Source organism: Meles meles, chromosome 3, assembly GCF_922984935.1.
Source record: "Meles meles chromosome 3, mMelMel3.1 paternal haplotype, whole genome shotgun sequence".
In the NCBI taxonomy this organism is placed as follows: Eukaryota; Metazoa; Chordata; class Mammalia; order Carnivora; family Mustelidae; genus Meles; species Meles meles.
This window is the reverse complement of record NC_060068.1, coordinates 148,039,002-148,061,787: the sequence shown is the minus strand read 5'-3', so window position 1 is coordinate 148,061,787 and position 22,786 is coordinate 148,039,002. Positions and strand designations below refer to the sequence as shown.

General features: G+C 34.5%; 1 protein-coding gene across 1 annotated transcript in view; it reads right to left on the bottom strand.

Annotated features, from left to right (window-relative positions):
- HCN1 (hyperpolarization activated cyclic nucleotide gated potassium channel 1) overlaps window positions 1-22,786 on the bottom strand; it is a 398,356-nt gene that overhangs the window by 177,437 nt on the left and 198,133 nt on the right. The window contains exon 3 of the mRNA XM_046000839.1: window positions 4,424-4,585. Coding sequence (XP_045856795.1) covers window positions 4,424-4,585 — 162 coding nt within the window. The remainder of the gene's footprint in view (window positions 1-4,423; window positions 4,586-22,786) is intronic.

The window sequence follows — 22,786 nt, the reverse complement described above, 5'->3', positions numbered from 1 at the left end:
TCTCTATATTCAATTCTGCCAGATTTTCCCATCCCTTTTCTATTGTCTAAATGAGTCAGGATAAGCTATGTTATGCTGTGGGCTACAAACTAAAAGGATGTCTCTGAAGAGGCAAAAAAAGACCTTGAGGACTGCAAAAAAATAAAAAAGCTTTTCAATGCTTAGACCTGTAAGTGAAATTTGAAACTGCCACTCAGAACCCATTGATCATAACCATCAGAGGACCCCATCCAAGAGGAAGGGATCTGGAGAATGTGGAGTGTGTGACCATTTGGTTATTTGTAACACACTAATAATTCGAGATACACTGTCTCAAATGAAAATGAAATTTTGTAGTAATCTAGGTTTTCTAATCAGATCTCTTGTTTTCTCCACATAAATGTTAATTAGATCCTTTCAGACATTTATATATCTTATTTTCCGATATGCTTAGTATGGTTCATATAAATTTCATGAATTTTGAGTATTTTTATATTGCTCATGAGTTGGCCAAGTGATCACATATTCTTTGAAGAAATAATTTGATGTACAAATTATTAAAGCAAAAACTATCCAAGGAAGAACATTTAAAATGCATAACAGAATAACCCCTTTACACAAAATTTTTAAATAATTTTGATGGTTACTTATTTAGTATAAACACAGTATTTATTTAGCAAGATATACAAGGTTGGCATAGAATCTGTGGGGAATGTAAATACTGATAAAATATATTTCCTGCCTTCTAGAAGGCATCTCTCAAGATGAAGTAATGCGTACAGTCCTTCAAATCACAACAAAATGAAGCATTACAATAAATGGCACTTGAGTTGGCTCAAATTATTTTGATTATTATGTTACTGAAACAAATACAACTCTATGGTAAAAATTCTGTATAGCATTTAATATGATGTCACTTAGCCCTCATTTCATATAAATTGATCATTAATTATTAAGCCTATAAGTGAGAATTATTTTATATGGCACAATGCCCTTCAACTGTAAAAGCAAATCCAGACTCCATATTTAGGTCATTCAGATGATTGTAGATTCATAATGTTTTTACCTTGAAACCTTTCAAACTATCACCAACATATATTTATACATTTACAAGATTGCTGGGAGAAAACCTGTGCCTCCCTGAGAGTAAATCTTCAGACTTCCATTAGAGAAACACTACTATAGGGTGCCTGGGTAGCTCAGCATCCTACCTCTGGCTCTCTGCTCAGCGGGAGTCTACTTCTCCCTCTCCCTGTGGCTCCCCCTGTTTGTACTTTCTCTATATCAAAAAAATAAATAAAATCTTAAAAAAAAAAAAAAAAAACTAGAGACACACTACTATAGGAATGCACTAGTTAGCTGCAAATCCTTCTGTAAAGTCATTCCTTAAATTATGTCAAAATTAATACTATGTTCAAATGTATCATAATTTTTATTTTCTTAGACTTTTAAAATGAGTATTTCACGATTTTATGACTTAAACCAAAACCGCCACTGCTGATCACTTCAATAATGAACTATTACAGTTTTAGTGTGATATGCCTAGAAACATAGTCACAAAATATGAGAATGGCAAGATTTTCAGAACTAATTTCATTAGACTTTAATTATCTGACCAATCCAAGATTTTCAATCAGACAGAATTCTATAATTCAAATATTTCTTGAATGAAATATTCAACACAGAAGGTTATATTATAAATGAGGAGCATGACTAATCCTTGTTTAAGTCGGATTTGTCAAGTCAGTATCTCTCACCTCATCAATTCAAGTAGCCTACCATGTGCTAGTGATTAACTCTTAAAAAATAGCATTTAAAGAATTCTTCCAATGAGGAATTTATAAAGACTGCAAAGGAATTCACTGAGAGGAACTGAAGCTATTTCTACGGAAGGAACAGCAGATTAGAAACAGTTAAGATAAGAATAAATATATTGAACAAATTACCAGTGATGGATATAGTATAGTCATAGCATTACTCTGGATCTCTTGTTATAGGACATATATGATAACTAGCTAGTGATATGTAGATAAGGATATAGATATATTTTTGAAACAAATGTGTTTCAAAAATATTAAAAATACATATAAAAAGATATATGTATACATATAAATGAAAATATGGTAAGGAGGATTTAAAATAATACTTAAGGATATAAATCATTTATGAATGCTAAATACGAAAAAGAAGGAATAAAGAATTCACCCAACACCCTAATCTTTATCATGAATTATTTAGTATCAATGTCAAACGTCATAGAATTGTCAAGCACATACCTAAGAACGATTGATACAATGTCCTCCATCTACCTGACCTGGCTTCTCACTTTTTGCCTTCGGAATTTGATTTTGCTTTTCTACGTCTACATCTCATATCCGTCTTGCTGCTTTTTAGTGTTAGAGCTCAAATGCTGATTTTCGAGTGACTTGCTACAGTAACCGGAGTGCTGTGACAAGTTTCATTTCTTGTCATTACTTTTCTTAACTAATTTTTACAATCTACACAACACGAGATATTCTAAGGTTTAGAACAGAAATTATGAAGTCAGATAGCTAGGCAGTCTAATTTTTTTTTAAGATTTTATTTATTTATTTGACAGAGAAAGAGAGTTCACAAGTAGGCAGAGAGGCAGGCACAGAGAGAGGGGAAAGCAGCTCCCTGCCGAGCAGCCAGCCAGATGTGGGGCTCAACAGGACCCTGAGATCAGGACCTGAGCTGAAGGTAGAGGCTTAACCCACTGAGCCACCCAGGCAGCCCTAGGCATTCTAATCTTGGTTCTATTCATCTACTAACCTGTGTGCTATTGAACAATTAGACTAATCTCTAAAAATTTCGGATTTCTGAACTGTAAAATGGGGGATAATAGTTTTCACCTCATTCTGTTGCTATGAGGACCTTAAAATAAGAGCATATTTCAAAGCACCAGGGCTCATATATAGTAAGCAAGATAGATACATGGAGGGTGCTTTTTTCTTACATTGGATTTTACTTATTTATAGCGCCCTTATTATGTAAATACACTTTGCTTTGTTTTGCTGTAATGGAAGGTTTTCCAGAATTCAATGGCTTTAGGATAGAAAATAATATCTTCAAGGTCAAAGGACACCATGGAGATCCTCTATCGATACAAAAATTATCTTTTTTATGGTTATCTCCTTCATATCACTAATATTCATAATGTATTTCTGGTCTTTATAGTTGAACATAGACTTAACTGTTTCCTACCCTTGACATTAGAGTTAAACATGAAAATAATGTTAAATAAATGTGAAAGAAAGTAAAAGCCAATTTCATAAGTAGGCAGTGATATTTAAACAGATATGAATGAAATGAAGGAGAGAACCAGGTGAATATCAAGTCTCAAAGAAAGGCGTTAAAGGGATAAAGAAGGCAGGGATTGGGAGAGTAGGAAGGAGGGAGGAAAATAAGTCGGCCAGAAGAAAGTAAAGAAAGAAGACTGGACCTCTTAACATGTAATGTAAACTCCTCTTTTCTTCAAATACAAAGCCTGAGCTATAGTTATTAGAAGAAAAAATATATGTTATTAAAATGTCCATATCACTTCTACAATAATAAGCCCAGAAATTAATATGGAACATTTTGGGAAGAAAGAGGGCACTTGATTTATGCCAAAGTTAAAATTTTGTGAGAGTCTCGTAAAATTTATCGTCTATTATTTACTATTGTTCCAATTTCTTTGTTAAGTATTGTACAAGATAGATCAAAACACGTTTTCTTTTTAAAACCCATATTCTTAAAAATAAATGTGACTATGAATATACTTAATTAAATAAATCAAATTTATACTTCACAGATTTTTTAAATATGTAAATATCTTTCAGGGTAAACTATATACCTGAAACTAATGTAACATTATGTGTCAACTATACCTAAATTTAAAAATAAATAAAAATTAAAAGTAAATAAAGGCTTTACCTTTTCCATGAATGTTTCCTTGTCTTCCCTAGAGAAAAGATCATGCACATCATATCTCATTGTATTTAAACTGATGTACATGTCTCTGCAAGTTTAAACACCACCTAGAATTGCATGTCTCAAGCATAGTAAATGCCAAAATCAAGTTGGAAAAAAAAGGAGATATTCTAAGCAGTAGGCAGTTTTGGAAGAACATTGTACCATGAACGTTGTACCACAATTATACGTACGTGTGAGTGTACATGTAGCTTTGAAATAAAATACGTCTTCAATATACACAGAGTAAGATACCTCAAAATAGATCCTGTAACATACACATTCCCAGAAACATTTCATGTAAATGAAATGTAGTTGCAGAAAAAGCGATAGAACATTCAATTTTACATCCACAAAAGCAAAATTTTCTCCGAACATTTTCGGAGAAGAAATTAGATCATTCTAGCATACCCTTAGAACTTTCTGGCAAAACATGGACTATGTAGGGTGTAAAAGAATATGAATTACTTACAACCATTTCGTTCAGGGACACCCAGCAGTCTGGTGGGAAATCCTGCAGTAGTGGTACCAAGAACTGAAGACAGCCATCCCAGTGGCACAGCAGCAGCATCATGCCGATGAGGTTAAAAATTCTCACCACTGCACTGGCAAGGTCATATGTCATGTGGAAAATCTGTTGACCAAAATATAAAATCAATCCTTGTAATGCTTATCATCAATTTCCGTTAAAGTCAAGAATACCACCAATGTCAGTAGACATTGACATGTAGTGTAAGTACGGATTTAATAAAAATGTGGGAAGAACTTTTACAAATATAGAGATGACATTTCTTGACTTGACGTGGAGGGTGGCACTCTGTTCTATGAGTACTACCACCAGCTGGGGGTTCTCCACAAAGAACAGAGATAACATAACTACATTAAATGCATGGGTCATGCTTTAAAGATTATTGATTTTACCGACGGTTTTCATTTACTGCCCTTCAGCACATTTTGGCAATGTTGCTCTAAAACAAGTTAACAGGTTTGACTCTCTTCTCTGCTTCTCTATCCTTTTTAAATTAATAGATTTGTTGTAGGACCAAAAAAGAAAAAAACAAAACAAAACACAGACTGAAAAATCATGAGCAAAAATAGAATTTCAAAATATAACATAATACTGAGATGTTACCTGCAGCGAACTTTATAGCTAGCTATACGAGTGTAGGGGCTTCTTTTGTTGTGTATGTTGAACATGAACAGTGGCCTTTGAGATAAAAAGATCTCTGAATTTGGTTAAAAAACAACTGTGCCATACTTTTTTAAAAATTAAAATTGTTATTTCCCTTTCAAGTGAACCGTTCTCATTTATATTTTCATGCAATCCAATACAACAGGGAAAATTATTTCAGAAAGCTCGGAAATTATGACAAATCAACCATCTCTATCTTAATTCTGGAAGTGTAAACTTACATATAGCTTGATATTTATAAATTTTCATCCATCCAGTTGTAAGAAATAAAACTAGAACCAGAATCCTTTCTTTAACAGCTCATATATTATATCACTCTTGACTGCTAATATTTCTGCTTATATTTTACCTATTCTAGAATAAGAAAACTCACTTGGTAGCAGAACTACATTCTAGAATAAAGTTTATTTCCTAATTATTAAAAGTCTACTGAGTTAATAAAATTAATAAATATGGATAAATACACAAAGAAAAAACACTTTGAAATATTTAGAATCCCAACTGTATAATTCACCAAAAGGATGGTCTATTTTTGAAGTAACGAGGACACTATGTACTGTGAGATTGTCTGAGAAATGGAAAAGAAAACCCACAAATTTTACATTTTGATTTATAAACTATATCTTTGTAAGGAAATATCCATAATTCTTAAGAGGCACATACTAATGTATGTAGAGGTATAATGACAGGACAGATGAGATTTTGCTTTTACAGAATGTTTCTAATTAAATATTTTTCACTTTGATACATTTGTATTAGGCATTAATACTTTCTTTAAACAATCTTCCTTTTTGACACAGTAATTACAGTGAGAAATTCCCACTTTCTTTGTGGGAATGTACATACTGTTCTGAATTCCTTTTAAAGGTAATATTGGGATCCTAGGTTTTAAAGGCAACAGATCCTGTATTTTTATATTCAGAGAGCTATACACAGAACAATTAATTTTAAAGAACTGAGAATTATTATTTTCCTCGAAGTAATTTTTTTTTAAAGATTTTATTTATTTGAAAGAGAGAGCGAGAGAGTGAGCATGAACAGGGCGGGGCAGGGGATAAGCAGAGGAATAGAGAGAAGCAGGCTCGCCACCAAGCAGGGAGCCCCAACACAGGGCTCAATCCCAGCACTGCAGCTGGGATCACTACCAGAGCAGAAGGCAGATGCTGAAAGGACTGAGCCACCCAGGTGACCTGCCTCTAAGTTATTTTTTAATTTGGTTTTGTATTTGGCAAACCTACAGAAAAGTCCTCTTGATGTTATTTCCTCTGATAGCTCATGGTCACTCAATTTGTAAATAGAAATCATACCAAAAAAATCATCAATAATTTCTTATTAAAGGCAATACAAAAAAATATGTTTTAAAATGCTTTCTACGACTGAAGTAGGAAAATAAAATCAACATGGATTTAAACATTTTTCTTAAGTACTAGAACCCTATAAATTTTTATCTGAATATTTTCTGACAAAATGGTTCAAAATGTCTTTTTGCTAAGTGTTGCATTAATGTGAAATTGAGCAAAATTGCAGAATATAAGCTTGTAGATCAAACAAGGAACTGATCATCTCCCAACCTGATTATCTGAAGTAAACAATATCTGAAACCCTCTGCCAAAGTCTATAAATTAATTATAAGCATGTGGGCAATCTTGCAATTATGAGAATTTAGAGCAATGTCCGGGATGTTATAGAGAATTAGGTCTCGTTCTTAATACATCTGACTTTTATGGCTTTTCCACTTTCTTTGTGAGCAATTGGATTCCTTTGTGGGATTTTAAGAGATTATTTACAGTAATTGATAGCACATGTTGTAATTCAATAATTCCTTTAAGAAAATCCTATTATTCTTAAACATTTTCCAGAGAAGCATAACCACCATTTTTCATAAAGGAAGTTAATAGTGATATAAGGCATTTCATAACATAATAGAAATACGTTTTTCATTTCATTTTGTTTTCATGTGATTACTGAACTCCTACTGTAACAAAATAAGCCCTAAAATTAAACCTATTCTCTATTTCTATTTCCAACATCATAGTATTAGTATACAGTAATAGTGCTAGATCTACGTACTAACACTGCTACTTAGACAATGCTCAGGGGCAGTCTCCCTTTTTGGTCTTTTAACATTCTGTGTTCAAAAGTAATTTTACTTTTTGGAGTATCCCAAATCTGACTTTGGAAGAGGCATCTATCCTGACACTGGTCAATATCAGAGGTTAATTTCAATTAGTCAAATCCCTGTATCTCCATCTTGATTTATTTACCCGACCAAAGAACATCATAATATATGCAGTATAACTTTAGATATACCTGAATATGTAGAGTGTTTAGGCCCAAACTGATTGTCTCTTGAGCTCCTATTAATTAATACACTCTGGTAGGTGTACTCATCTCATTGACTAGTTGCTGAGACTATTGAAGGCTCTGTTAAAATCTTGTTCACAGATTTGAAGTGAGAAAATTATTCCCTTATGGAGTAAATACATCTATAGATAGACACATTAACCAAAGAAGGAAAAATCTGATCTAATTCATGCATAGCCATAACTTCCAATTGTCTAAGAGCAGCTTGTAGACTAAATCTAAGTATGACTTTATTCAACATTCTGATCAAGCAGCCAATATCACTCATTATTTTTTTCATTTTTTTTTCGATCGACATCCTGAAGTGATAAATTCCCATCTAAATCAATTATCTAAAGCTACTGTACACAAACTCCACTTTACACGAAAATGGCACCATATATGACCCATTCATTAAATGAATAGGTGAAAATGTTGCAGGGATTTAACACTAATAACCTAAGTAGTTTTTATGATCTTAACATTAAGAAGGTTTTGCTTTTGTGTTTTAAACCAGGGAATTTTAAAAAAGATAACTCTGTCATTTTCTCTCTTCCAAGTAATCTGACTTGACTTGAAACCTGATTTGACTGCTTGAATGTGGGTAGCAAAAAGATAGGTTGCTCTGACCCACATTCTCAATATGCTGCCAAGTGGTACTTACAAGAGTCAACTGAAAAAAACAAAACAAAACAGAATTAATATAAGTTTCTGAAGCAGCTCCTTAATTTTATTCTCCTCAAAAACCAGACTACAAAATATGCCAGTGGAAGTCACTGTGCTTTGCATTTGTCCAGCTCAGAACACTGTGTTTTTCATATGACTTCAATGAAAAGAAAGATCTGGTCACGAATTCTCTTTGAATTCTTTTTAGAATAGTACAGTTCTAGAATTCTGCCCAGTTGGAGTTTAGTGACTCCAGAGAGGATGGCTAATTAACTCTCCAAAAACCAAAGAACACTCTAAAATAATTTGATTCAGAATTCACAATTCCAACCTACTATTTGCAAAATTGTTACCATGATTTTTTGTATATGCCATCCTGCTTTTGAAAGGTTAAATCCCTAAGTGCAATGTATAGAAGTATCCATAAATTAGCTGAGTTCTTTCAAAACATGTCCACATTCTTCCTTGATAAACTGGATTCAGAGGCTTTTCAATCTAATAGCCAGATTATGATCAGTGGGACTGAACTCTCTTTAACTATTTGGTGTCCTATGTTTTACCTACACAAAAACTGTCCACAGTAATTTATGACCTTTCATAGCATGTGTTGTTCTGTTCCTAGTCTTTGGCTTCACAAAGAGGGATAGGGATCACTCACCGTCTAGGTTTCTTCTATGATCTCATTAGTGATTCAAAGCTTCAAATATATCTTTAAAATTCTTATCAAGGTAACATTAAGAGAATCAAGTGAGTCAGACATGTTGTTTTGACAAATGATTTTCTTATTTTTAAGATATAAAGCAAGGCTGGATAGCTTTGTTTCTCTTTTTTGTTTCTCTTTATAAACCTGCACCTGCATAAATTCAATCATGTTTTATATGGATTGTCTATATGCCATGTTGACACAGAATATAAGAAAACAAACATTTACCAACTCCGTCTGTTTCATAGCTACCATGTTATCCAGGATTCAAGGAGTAGTAGCCCCAGTCAATATTTTAACAGTCCTATTGCACCTTCAGCAATTCTTTTTTTTTTTTTAATATTTTATTTATTTGACAGAGAGAAATCATAACTAGGCAGAGAGGCAGGCAGAGAGAGAGGAGGAAGCAGGCCCCCTGCGGAGCAGAGAGCCCGATGCGGGGCTCGATCCCAGGACTCTGGGATCATGACCTGAGCCGAAGGCAGAGGCTCTAACCCACTGAGCCACCCAGGCGCCCCCACCTTTGGCAATTCTTAGCTTGAAAATGATCCAGGTTATCTCACCAGGCTTTTGGTAGAAAGTGTTGAGGGATTTACTTGACCTATGACGGAAGACCACTCTTCATGTTAATCTCTTCGAACACTGACCAGGGACTATAGCCCCTGTTCTATCTAGGAATCTCACTCAAAATGGCCAGCCTGTGGGGCGCCTGGGTGGCCCAGTGGGTTAAAGCCTCTGTCTTCGGCTCACGTCATGATCCCAGAGTCCTGGGATGGAGCCCTGCATCCGGCTCTCTGATCAGCGGGGAGCCTGTTCCTCTCTCTCTCTCTCTCTGCTGCCTCTCTGCCTACTTGTGCTCTCTGTCTGTCAAATAAATAAATAAAATCTTAAAAAAAAAAAAAAAAAAGAATGGCCAGTCCACAACCTTCAGAAAAATCAGCCATCTGGACCTCTAATCTCAGCCTCTGCATATAGTGCAATCATTCACTCCACAACCTTGCTCACCTATTGTCAAATTCTCATGCTGTCCGGTGCTAGCTTCCTGCATTTTTCTTGCCACTGTCCTTCCCAAACTCCCCTCCCCATTCAACATGGATTAACTCTCAAATACCCTCAGCCTCTTCTTCACATTCTTCCCCTCCTTCTCTGCTTTCCCTGAGACATAGGAGCCTCCCTCACCCTCTCTCAAAGCCTCAGTTTTCCTGATAGCTTTCTCCAACAGAGTTGGTTCAATTCTTCATACTTCATAAGCCTTACGTCCTGATGGCAGTGGCCTCATTTTTCCTAGCTTGCTTTTGTTGCTTTCAGACAATTATTTGTCCAGCTGTATTAAAAAAAAAAAAAAAAAAGGCCTACTCTTCAGTGCTCATTCCATGTAACCAGTCCACTCATAACTTCCCCTCATTTCTGCGTAGAGCAACCTCTCAATCTCCACCCTCAGCACATCTCCATTTATTAGAGGACTCTGTATTTTTCCATTGCCTTTTCTTTGCAAAATGTCAGCTGCTGATTAATCAAAACAACTACTTTCTATACCTGAGCTACTGAACATTACTGGAGAGGAAACTAGATTGTGGCTACTAAAAATTTCTTTTTAAAATAGCTATCTTATTTGAGACCTTCAGCTGTGGCCTATTCATCTCCTTATTCCTAACAGCACTCATCCTATATTTTTTCCTCTCTTCCTACTTCCCCAAAGCTCGTGACTATCGTACTCAGTTTCAGGTTAAAACTTTACCTTTTTCAAGGGAAACACATCCTTATGTTTGAATTCCCTTAACTCTGACCCCTCGTATCTTCAAACAAACAAGTATCTGCAGTTTTTCTTACTGGCCTTTTCCTAATATCAAAAGAAGGCATACTTTTTATTACAAGTGAATATCTACCAAGTGAATATCTACCAACTTTTGATATTAATGTGAACTTTTTTCTTCTCCAGGAACCTAAATAATTAGTTCACAGCTTCTCAGTCTATGAGGAAAACCAACTCTCTTCTCATTGTGGACAGATATTTTTGTAAAGTAAGCAAAATATGATTTAATATAAAAATGAAGCTTGAAAAAAAAATCTATGGCATATATAATACAAACCTACTGCTTACGTTCTTGGATGTGGCAGCAATATCAAATTACTATAATTACTTGATTACTTTTTTCTTCAAAATTGTTAACTTCTACACTAGCTTTACCCCCCAAATATTCAAAACTAATAAAAATTTTCATTTCCTCAAAAACAACTCAAATTGAAAAGGACTTTTCATTTTCTAGGTGCTTACTTGATTCTTTTTTTCCTCCCCCCACCCCCCTTTATAGTCGTTTCAGTTTGGCTTCTCAAAAAAACTCTCCTCCCTGAAATTTTGAGATAGAGAGAGAGCTGGCCTGCCTTCACCCACCTTTAGTGGGTAAAGTGGTTTTCTTTTCTTGGTTACATGTGAAAATTACCATCTGGTGCAAAATCTTTTTTCCTGAAGGACATATGTGTCATAGATACTCTGTGCCTCTGTCCCCCTTCCCCTTCTCCATAGATGAAAGGAGTATAAAGATATTTAAAGCTGACTTCATTTTCCTAAATGGGAAATTGAAACTTAAGAAAAAATGTACATTTTTCTGAGCATTCTTTTGGAAGTGGCACAGATATATCATTGGAATTATAAAGAAGAATATGTCTCATCACATGACTCCACAGGAAAACTAAATAGTTCTGATGTGGTCGTAACAACTACTATTTACAGAACACAATGTACTAGTTATTAATCATGACTATTAAAACATAAACTTTAGGTGTTTGGGCATGTGTTATTTTGGTCATGTATACATATTCCTTATTAAACATATAGGTATGTATAAAATTTAAAAATCAATTTTAGATATTTTTGTTGTAAAAAAATTGTCACATTATTTATTTTTTGCCTTGACTATTATTTAGACTCTATGGCTTTTTCATTACTTTGTCATTGTATTGTATATTTTTAATTATACATATTTTTATATAAGATCTTAATTGCATATACCTAAATATTTTAAAAAGTAAATCTTAACGCAAAATCACTCTTTTTTAAGGAAAAAAACCTGCTCCTTGTTTAGCTTTACTAGTCTGAGAAAAATCAAAAGAGCATGAGTTATTAAAGAAACAAAAAATTGGGGCACCTGGGTGACTCAGTGGGTTAAAGCCTCTGCCTTTAGCTCAGGTCATGATCTCAGGGTCCTGGGTTCCAGCCCCACATCTGGCTCTCTGTTCAGCAGGGAGCCTGCTTCCCCTTCTCTCTCTGCCTGCCTCTCTGCCTACTTGTGATCTCTGTCAAATAAATAAATAAAATCTTAAAAAAGAAAGAAACAAACGAAAATGGTAAAATATTGTAGTGTGGATTCTTTGAAGATTGTTGGTAGGAAACAGTTACAGTGTAAACTGTAAAAGGTATAAACTTTGAAAACTGGGAAACACAATGCCTGGTGGTATAGCATTGACGCTCAGCAAATCTTTTTTCTCCCACAGAGGTTACTCAACTAACAGCTGAATTTTCATAAACGGTCAGTGCTAAAGAGTACCTAACAGAGATAAGGCATTTCTACCAAGCTTATTTATTTTCTTCTGAGTTGCAAGTCGTCATCAGTTGATGACTGGGAACAGGTCAGAAACAAAAATGCTTACGATAGGTTACATTTTGTTAACTGAATATAGCTACCTCTTCGCATTTAAAAAATTCCTTAGGGAAAAAAGGAGTACATCTTTTTAACTTACACGAGGACTATGTTGTATAACAGAGCATCTACTTACTGGACTGTGCTGTAGAAAAACAAAAGAGCAAGCATAACCCCCTCATGTGCTTAACTTACTTTAGGAAATAGCTAACACAGTGGGAAAATGAAATTACAAATGAATATTGAAAATGGTCCTATTAAGAAGAGAGCTTGATGAACTAGGACTATGGGAAAAAAATGAAATTAATTAAAATGAAAACAACTAAGATCATTATCTATTCTTCTATTACAAATTTCAAATTGCTGTAAATGTAGACAGTGTATACATATGTACAATATATGCTGAAATAAATGAGGAAAGTAAAAAACATATTTTATGATGGATATCTGCACCTTATTTTAATAATGGTTGTGGGAAGGCTATTTCATGCTAACTAGATACATTTAATTTCAGGATAAAGTCAGCACTAAGAAGCTGATTTAATGAAATTTAATACATTTTTTTCTAAACTTTTAAAAAAATCTTATCTTGAAAATTCAAAATGAAAATTTTATTTTTTAAATAAGAAAAATGTTTTTTTAAAAAGCATTCTTTTTTATGTAGTACACAGTAAAAATGATATTCAAGTACACAATCATAAGTGGCTACATAAATGTGTGTGTGTGTGTGTGCGTGCAGAGAAAGAGGTTAAAAAATCAAACTAATAACCACATTAGCAGTAGTTAGTGAATTTTGTAGCTCTTGTGAATGAATTTCAAATGATAGTTCCATAACTCTGTGGTTTTTGGAGAGGACTAGGGAATAATTCATTTTATAAATAGCATAACACTAATAATAGTCTCATTTTTATCTTTATAGTTTCATGTCAATCATTTGCTTGCTCTCTTCTGTTTTGTATAGCTGCGGTCTCATCAGATTTGTAATACGGTTACATGCTCCAATAAGTACAAATTTAGTTGTCTCTACATTTTGAACTACAAACAGTAAAATTATTCTAGTTTTTGTTAGCAGTTCATTTCTAAGCATATAAAACCAATCACATGGATTCGTGCTTTTTGAAGGGCAAAAACAGACCTCACAGTGGAGCGGAGAAATGTACTTAGACTTTATAAGAAGATACTTTACTTTGGAGACTTCATCTCATTAATTTGTATTTTAAAACTCATCTAAATGGTGAACACTATTAAAACAGAAAGACCATTTCAGTGTACAAGCTCTAGTGACTAAATTATAAAAGCAGAAGATGTTTAAACTCATTTCATATACTCTGTAGATTGTTTTCCTAGACAGTATCTTGCTGATATTACATAGTCAATACATAGCTAATGAATTGCTTTGAAATTACCATATAAAATTATCACATATATTTCTAGTCCATTCATATATAACATCCAGAAAGAATTTTTGTACTAAATTCTCAGTTAATCAAATATTATTAAACTATCCCTGAGGCATGCATAAAATGCATAATATATTTTGGTGGTCTCTTGTGAATGTATTTTTTTTTTTAAAGATTTTATTTATTCATTTGACAGACAGAGATCACAAGTAGGCAGAGAGAGAGGGAGGAGGAAGCAGGCTCCCCGCTGAGCAGAGAGCCCGATGCGGGACTCGATCCCAGGACCCCGAGACCATGACCTGAGCCGAAGGCAGCGGCTAAACCCACTGAGCCACCCAGGTGCCCCTGTGAATGTATTTTTAAGTATGCCCCATATGATATTATGCACTGTTATGTCTTCCATTTTCTGTAACTTCTGTGCAAAAAAAATTGACTCCAATATTCTTGGTTTCACATTCATGAACTTTCTTATATTGACAAGTGATAATTATTGTTTGGCATCTCAACCAATTTTTTGGCCTAAAATATTAAAGATTATACTGTTTATCGTATTGTAAAACCTTTGAAATTTGACATACCTATATATTTACATGGAACATTAAACTGCTAAGTACATAATATTTTTTTTCAAAACTTTGAGCTATTATTTTGCTAATCTTAGAGATAAATAACAAGGTTAACATAAAATTTAAAAAACACTGAACAATAGTTTTTGCAATGTAAGAACTTGAAAAAAAATCCTTATTGGAGAAATGCATAAGTTGAAACCAGGAAACTAGAGTTCTAGTCCTGACCTTGTGTTAATCAGTTTCCAACAATTTCCTTAGCTTTTCAATTAAAAGAAAGGAGATGGGGAAAATGACCTCTAAAGTACATCATATGTGTAAAATTCCAAAATATCCTTTACTTTAGGATTGAAAAAGTACAATTTTAAAAAGTGAAAACACAAGGAAGCCAATTACACACACACAAACACACACACACACCCTAAATGGAAGATAAACCAGTGGTTAAACACTGACTTATGTAAGTAATTTCCCCAAATCTTTGTTTATAAAACAAATAAAAATAAATAAAAAACATAATAATAAGACTAATGGTAATACAAATACAAATACGTGGTAAAATAAAATGTAATAGAGGCCATTATATTTAAATTAGTTGCATGATGTCTTTCTCAACATCCCCAGGCTCCACTCACCACTAATAGTCTAGAAAGGTGGTGTGCAAACCAGCTCATTGCACCATTTTCCGCGAGAAGCCCACAGGAAAGACAAAAGAAAGGAAAGCTGGCTTCTGAAAAAACTAAGATAAAAACAATGCTTCATCACAATTTTTTAGTAGTAGCCATAAAAATTACCTCATGCATTGGCACGTCATCTTGATACTCTGGCCAGATGAGCCAGTCAAGTTAAATATACTAATTTATTTGAGTGGATTTGTGTCAGAGTTGCTCTGGAAGAAAGAAATGGTGCTTGGTCACTGTCTTGGCAAATGCCTTCTGAAAGAAATCACTAAGTACATGATTTTGGATATGAAGTCATAAAATACAGCTACAAATCTTAGTGAGTAAACCACACATTCTGCCATTTAATGAAACCCAGTAAGCGAGAAAAACATTATTATTGCAACCTCCCCAAAAGATACTAAAAAAATAAACAAGTGTTTCCAAAGTTGCTAGCAACCCAAGAAACATTTGAGTAAGATTTACTCTATTGGAAAATGCATAATATCAGATTTACTAGTTGGACACTTTCCAGAACCATGTATGCACTATAATGCTTCATCAATTCAGATAATAGTGCATCAGGATATTTGCCAGACCACCTGAAGTGTTGAAAATACTTAAGTATCAGAACCACAAAGTGAATCGGGGTAAATCAGAGGGTGAAACAAAGCATGAGAGACTATGGACTCTTAGAAACAAACTGAGGGCTTTGGAGGGGAGCCAGGTGGGGGGTTGGGTGAGCCTGGTGGTGGGGATTAAAGAGGGCATGTATTGCATGGAGCACTGGGTGTGGTGCATAAACAATGAACCTTGGAACACTGAAAAAATAAAATTAAAAAGCAAAAAAAAAAAAAAAGAATTACATAAACTGCTCTATGTGGAAGGACCCTTAAAAGTAATATGTTTTTTGGCATACATTTGATTTTTCTTATCACCAAAAATCATTATCAATATTGGCTCTGTGCAGAATAATGGTAGGCAGTGGACTCTTCAGTGCTCCTGGTATCACCTCCACCACACACTCACACATTCATGTAAACGCTTTCTTCTCCAGAATTCACCCACCTGTTTCAAGGACCCATTTTTCTCTAGACCTGCTGCAGAGTCCTCAAAATTGCTGCTCTTTTTAACACATCTTGTAGTAGCCACACTTCATCTCAGTTTATAGATTTTTGGGGGCGGGGTGAGGTTAGGAGAGTCAGGACATGTGTAAGATAACTTTCTCTCTTACTCCTTTAACAACAGCTTGTCTGGGCATAGAATTCAAGACTAAAAATCATTTTCTCACAGATACATGAAGCCTTGTCTTCATTCCTTCTGGAATTTAGTGAAACTGTTTCTTTCCCCAAATCTGGGTTTAATTTCCTCAGTGAGAAGATGAAGAGTTTTACATGGGGATACACGAAACTGCCCAAATTCCAAGTACATGCGTGCAGGGTGTAAGACGTGGGTCATAAGTAATGATTTGTGCAGTTGACCTTAAATTCGACACCGTTCCCGTGTTCAGCCCTACTGCTCAGCTATGTTCTGCAGTTAAACCTTCTGACTCTAAATCAAAATGCCTCCACGGTTCATAGTACAGACTGGCTCTTACTTCTTTTGCAGACCTTTTTGTAGCATATTACAGGGGCTGATTTTCTTTCCATGTGTTATCCTTCACTCTTCTCCCTTTCATTCTGAATCTTGTAAAAATTTTGAGAATTTTCTCATCTCAGTAAGAGTTCCTTTCTCTTGTTCCCTTCTGTTTTACAGATGCATTCCTTTTTTCACTTGGTTTCTTTTATTGTGCTGGAGTCCTGGGAGGAACAAAATATCCACATATTGTGTCTTATCTGTTTTCTCAGCCAGAAGCCTTTTATTGTCTTCCCAATTGTTTGAATTGTCAACCCCAATATAAAATGACTTCCAAAACTCAAGTTCATAGCTACACATTCTTTCTGGAACTGATTCGTTCCAGTGAGTTTTTGATCTACTCAATTGTCAATAAGTCATTCTTAAAATAATTTAACTTTGCAGTATAATTTCCAACCTCCAAGTTACCCTCCCTCAATAATTCTCTCATAGTTTTTGTTTCAGACACTTATATTTAAAAATAAATTTAGAATCACTTTCTCAAATCCCTATCCCATTCCTAAAATTATGTTGGAATTCAGTTCCTTGTAATTGATTTAATTCCTAAATTAATTTGTGTCTGTCATTATTTTTTTCAACATTATTATCTCATACCTCTAACCTCAAGTCTCAGCTTGTTTGGAAATACAGTCTACTTGGCATCAAGAATGATAATTTTATGACTCAAACTTGGATCATGTTAGTTCTCTGCTTGAACTTTTGTTAGAGGTCCAAAAAAATTTTCACGATGTCTAGTATAAAAACCTGGTCTAGTATAAAAAACCCTGTAATTTGCCTTCTGTCCACCATTTTACATGGACATTTTAGAAATGTCCATCATTTCTCATACCTCCTCTATTGGTATTCCATACCAGAGAAAGACCAACCTTGTCACAGTACCCTTTACACAACATGATTGATCAGAGCTTGTATCTGTTTACATACTATTCTCTCCCAGTACAAGACCTTCCATCCTATCCCTTTTCTGACTGATGACTTTCTTATTCGTATTTCAAAACTTGGCTCAAACATAGCTTCCTCAGGAAAGGCTTACTTGACTTCTCTAGGGAAAGAATTAAGAGTTTCCTCTCATGGGACTAGTCCATAACTCTATAAAAATGCTTTATATTAGTCTGTAATTGTGTGTTTATATGTCGGTGTCCTCGCTAAACTGTAAACCCCTCGAGGTCAAGGACTGTAGTCATATGGCAAGTACTTAACATGTCTACAAAATACAATAATGTGAACAAGAGAGGAAAGAAGAAAGAAGGAAGGAAGAAAGGAAGAAAGGAAGGAAGGGAAGGAGAAAGGAAGGAAGGAAGGAAGAAGAGGGGGAAGGAGGGGGGGAAGGGAGGAGGAAGGAAAGAAAGGAATTTTCAAACTAGGAAGTTTGAAAACTAGGAAGTTTGAAAACAAGTGGTACATTTTATTAAATGGGGACCTTTAGGATTATTATATATATTTTTTCAAATTCTCTTTAAGTGTGCATGATAATAGAACAGAGACTTTGATTGAAGAGAATCCTTATTATGTATCTGTAATGAAAGAGAATCCTTATTAGGTACAAATTGTGTTTGTAATTTTTGGTACTCATTAATTCTAGAATATCTGTCATCCTTTGTTACACCCTGGTTACATGATCAGTGTCCAGATAGACATTGTCATCATTATCACTTGTCTTTCCTCAAGCTTTTAATTACCAAAATTTACTTCTCTGATGACATTTTTTTTCCTTTCTAGTTTTTCTTTTTCATTGTCTTACTCTCACTAAACTGTTTTTTCTTTTTTTTTTTAATTGTTTGAGGTGGCTACTTTTGGAAAAGTTCTATCTTTTCCCACTCTCTCCTATCTGCTCATTGCTTCCTTCATACCCAGTCTGACATGAAAGCCCATTATTTCAACCAATATCTTGTCAAAATTGTCAATTATCTTCTCCGCTGCTATAGTCTTATGGTAATGAGACGCCTGTTCCAAGATTAACTGAATGTCCACAATCTCACTCCTGTATATGAGCAGCTTCCATATATTGCTAAAGAGAACCCCATAACTACACAACCAGCTCATGGTTTTCACATCAACTAGGTTTTCAGCACTGCTTAGCGCTATCTGTATGTTCCTAGACAGCATTTATCTCGTTCTCAGGGCAGCTAGTTCAAACTTTGCCATGTCTTCAAAGTTTACCATCCCTCACCTGCTCACCTCTTTGGAAGAAACCATTTAACTTTCAATTTTGAGAAACACTCTCATTTACAGACATGCTTACATCCATCTTTTCTTCTTACTTTAGAGCATGTCTTTTTTTCTCTATGACAACTGTCTTTTCTTTTTTAATCTTCTATCTCCTCATTGACCTCACTTCATTAATTATCCCATCTTCCTCCTCAGACTCCTCCCTATATTTTCTCTCATCAGAATTAAAGCATGCTTAAATCTCTCCTATATTAAAGAATTATCCACTGATCCTCTATTCTTCTCTATTCATCATACTAATATCCACATTTCACCTCAACTGTACTGAAAATTTGTTTACACATTATCCACTTTTTACCCCATATTCGACTTATAAACATTGTAAGAACCCAGTGTTTCCTATGTCTGCTGAGAACATTCATGGCAAAAATTGGCATGTATCTCTGTGGCTACACAATAAGCTATTTGCAAACCACATTTGTTTGACCTCCCTGCATATTCACCAGGTTTTATTTATACTTACTCCACACTCCATCTGCTCTGTTTCTGATATGCAATTTTCTTTATTGCTCCTCACTTACTATCATTTCTCTTGTTAATTATATTCAGTGTCAAGCTATACATTTCTTGTTCTTTAGGAATTGAAATTACTTGGGTTCCACTCTACACACTCTCTTTGAAGGACTCTTCCACTTCCATAACTTCAGCTATTACTTATAGTCAGGGAATGTGTCCATTTATATTTACTTACAGTCAGGGTAATGTGTCCATTACCTTGAACTTTACAGATGACAACCCTCTGAATTTTAAAATCCACAATCAAGTCACTCCAAAGATGTCTGAAACTGTATTAAACTCTTCCTCCCTCCATGTCCCAATTGAATTCTCTACAGGGATTAATACATATCAAGCCTCAAAGTAGCCTCTCCTGAAGGTAATGCTAGGTTTACTCTGTTCTCTTGCCCTCCACATTCAATTAGTAACTATGTTCTATAAGTCTCCCTCTATAAAACTTTTGCCCTCCACATTCAACTAGTAAGGACGTTCTTAAGTCTCCCTCTATAAAAGTTTTTGATTCACAAATCTTTTAATTCAGACAATTCTTATATTTCACCTGAGTTATTCCAAAACTTCCTAAATTAGCATGAGCTCTTTAGATTCGCCCTCCTATTCCCTGCAACTGGAATTTTCTTTCTAAAACACAAATGTGTGATGTGATGCTGCTTACCTGGTTAGGAATCTTCAGTGCAGCTCTATTAAATTTGAAATAAGGGCCAAGATTCTAAGTGTAATATTTAGGACCCTTCATGGTCTGACTGCTGCTTACTTCTCAAGCCTCAGGTACATCATCCCTTACTGTTAGCTTCCACATTATTTAATTCTAATCATTATATTTGAAAACGTTTATGATTCTTTCTTCCTTCTGTTTCAATGAAAATATAAGCTTGATGAGGAGAATTATATCTTACTTAGTATCTCAAAGTCTTTGGCACACTGTTAATTACAATAAACATGTTAATTATAAACATATGATTGAATAATGGATGAATGAAATCTCCTACCTGTTAATACTAAATCAGCTTCATGTTCATATAAAATAAATAGTGCACAAATAATGTAATCCAGGTGTCATACAATAATTTGTTTTTAAAAATCAGAAAAATTTCACTGAGATATTTATTTACCTGTTAATTCTAGTAGGACCTAATTGAAATCATTTCTTTGTTGTTTCAATATCAATACTGAACAGTGGCTTGCATAATGAGTATATAAAATAAACAAATGATTAATTAGATTTTGATTATAATGAAAATGGTTTTAATTACTTTTATGGTCACTGTCATCAGTTCTATAATCATAAAATTGTTATTACATGGAAGCTTGGTTTCCATGTTCTGAATGCATGCTATGCTTGCAGAATTTTAAAATTATTGCAGGATTAATAGTATTTCTATGAGGGCCCAGATCATCTTGAGTTTTTGTGAGTATGTTCATTTGACTAACATATTGGTCTCATCTGATACTGGATCTTATAACATAAACCTCACTGTATTTTAAGGAGCCCAGATCCATTATCAATTTGAGCTAATTGGAACAGACACCTACACTGAGTCAAAATCCACTCTATAAAGCTGAACATTTGGACTTATTCCTATTAACTTGGCATGATTTAAACTCAATGGATTCAGTACTTCTGACAAGATCTAAATGGAGGAGTCCGAAAGGTTACTATCATTATTATCTGGGCTTTCACCCAGCATTCAAACTTACAAATCACTGTCATGTTTTCTGCTAAATTCAGCATTAGTTCTGGACTCCACATTATTTCATTCCTTTGGTATATATATGTACTATGAGAATTAATAGAAGATTTTTTTTGTATTTATGCTTAGTAGTGTACTTATAAATAAAAACATTTAATTATTTAAGACTAATAAAGGTGAAAATTTTAATATATATACCTCTCTATACACTTTCATTTCTGTAACCCTTTTCTCTAACTTTCTTTAAAAAGCATTAACATTTCCTAAAGTAAACAGTCATATTGAAGGGCTCAATATCTGGGTTGCATATATAGAATGAAAGAAATTTGAAAACTTCTAGAAGTAAATTTTAAATAAAACCATTTACAAAGCATTTTTTAAAAGCAGCAGGTAAGAGTAGCTACAGGTACTTTTTACCCTGAAAGGGAGACAAAAGCATTTTCAAGATTCCTATAGAAGCAGTCAATACCACAAAGCTCCTCTAAGGATTTCAGAAACTCTATTATTTCTCAAGAAAATTGATAAATAATCAACCTTTAAAGGAATGCTATAGATTGGATTGTGTCTCCCTCAAATTCATGTTGAAGTCCTAACATCTGATGTAATGGTATTTGGAGATGGGGCTTTTGGGAGAGAATTAGGTCATGAGGGTAGAGTCCTCATAAAGGGATTGGTGCCCTTACGGCAAGAGACCAGAGAGCTTGTTCTTGTTTTCTGCCATGTAAGGATACAGCAAGAAGATGGCCATCTGTGAACAAGGAAGAAGGCTCTCACCAGACATCAAATATGCCAGCACTTAGATCTTGGACTTTCCAACCTTCAGAACTGTGAGAAATAAATGTCTTGCTTAAACCGTGTAGTCTAGGGTATTTTATTATAGAAGCCCCAGATGATTAGGAGGGGGCAGTAATAATTTTACTATTAATTTGCAAATCAGAAGTCATATTCATTTTGCAAATTTAATTAAGTCATTTAGTTAACTATATAAAAAAGGCATACTTCTTTAAATATTCAACTACCATGTTATTAATGAGAAAGTACTGTGAAACCACTTTTGAGTGGTACGTAATAAAACCAGTATTAGGTGAATAGTGTGTATTAGTGTGAAATATGTGTGTTTTAAAGTATAAATGAAAAATATTTGAATTTTATGGTCAAACATACTTGTCTCTTAGGGCATGTCAGATGAGAGATCACAAGTTCAAGTCCTGAATAGACTAGGGAAGTGTACAACAAAGTCAATAGGGATAGCAAGATGAGAAGTTAACACAGAGTAAAACTCTCATTGCTGGAATAAAAACAGAGTGAAATGGGATATGCAGTAGATGAGCAGTAGATAGGTTTAAAAGTAGACTCAACAGCAAAAATTCCAAGAGAAGAAGACCTAACATCAAGGAGAACACAAGGCCTAGACTCTTCCAGGTGCAGGGAGACCAGTGACCGCTTCCTAGAGTCAGGGATTTAACTGCTTCTAAACTGGTCAAACCTGGGGTGCCTGGGTGGCTCAGTGGGTTAAAGCCTCTCCTTCAGCTCAGGTCATGATCCCAGGGTCCTGGGATCAAGCCCTGCATCGGGCTCTCTGCTCTGCGGGGAGCCTGCT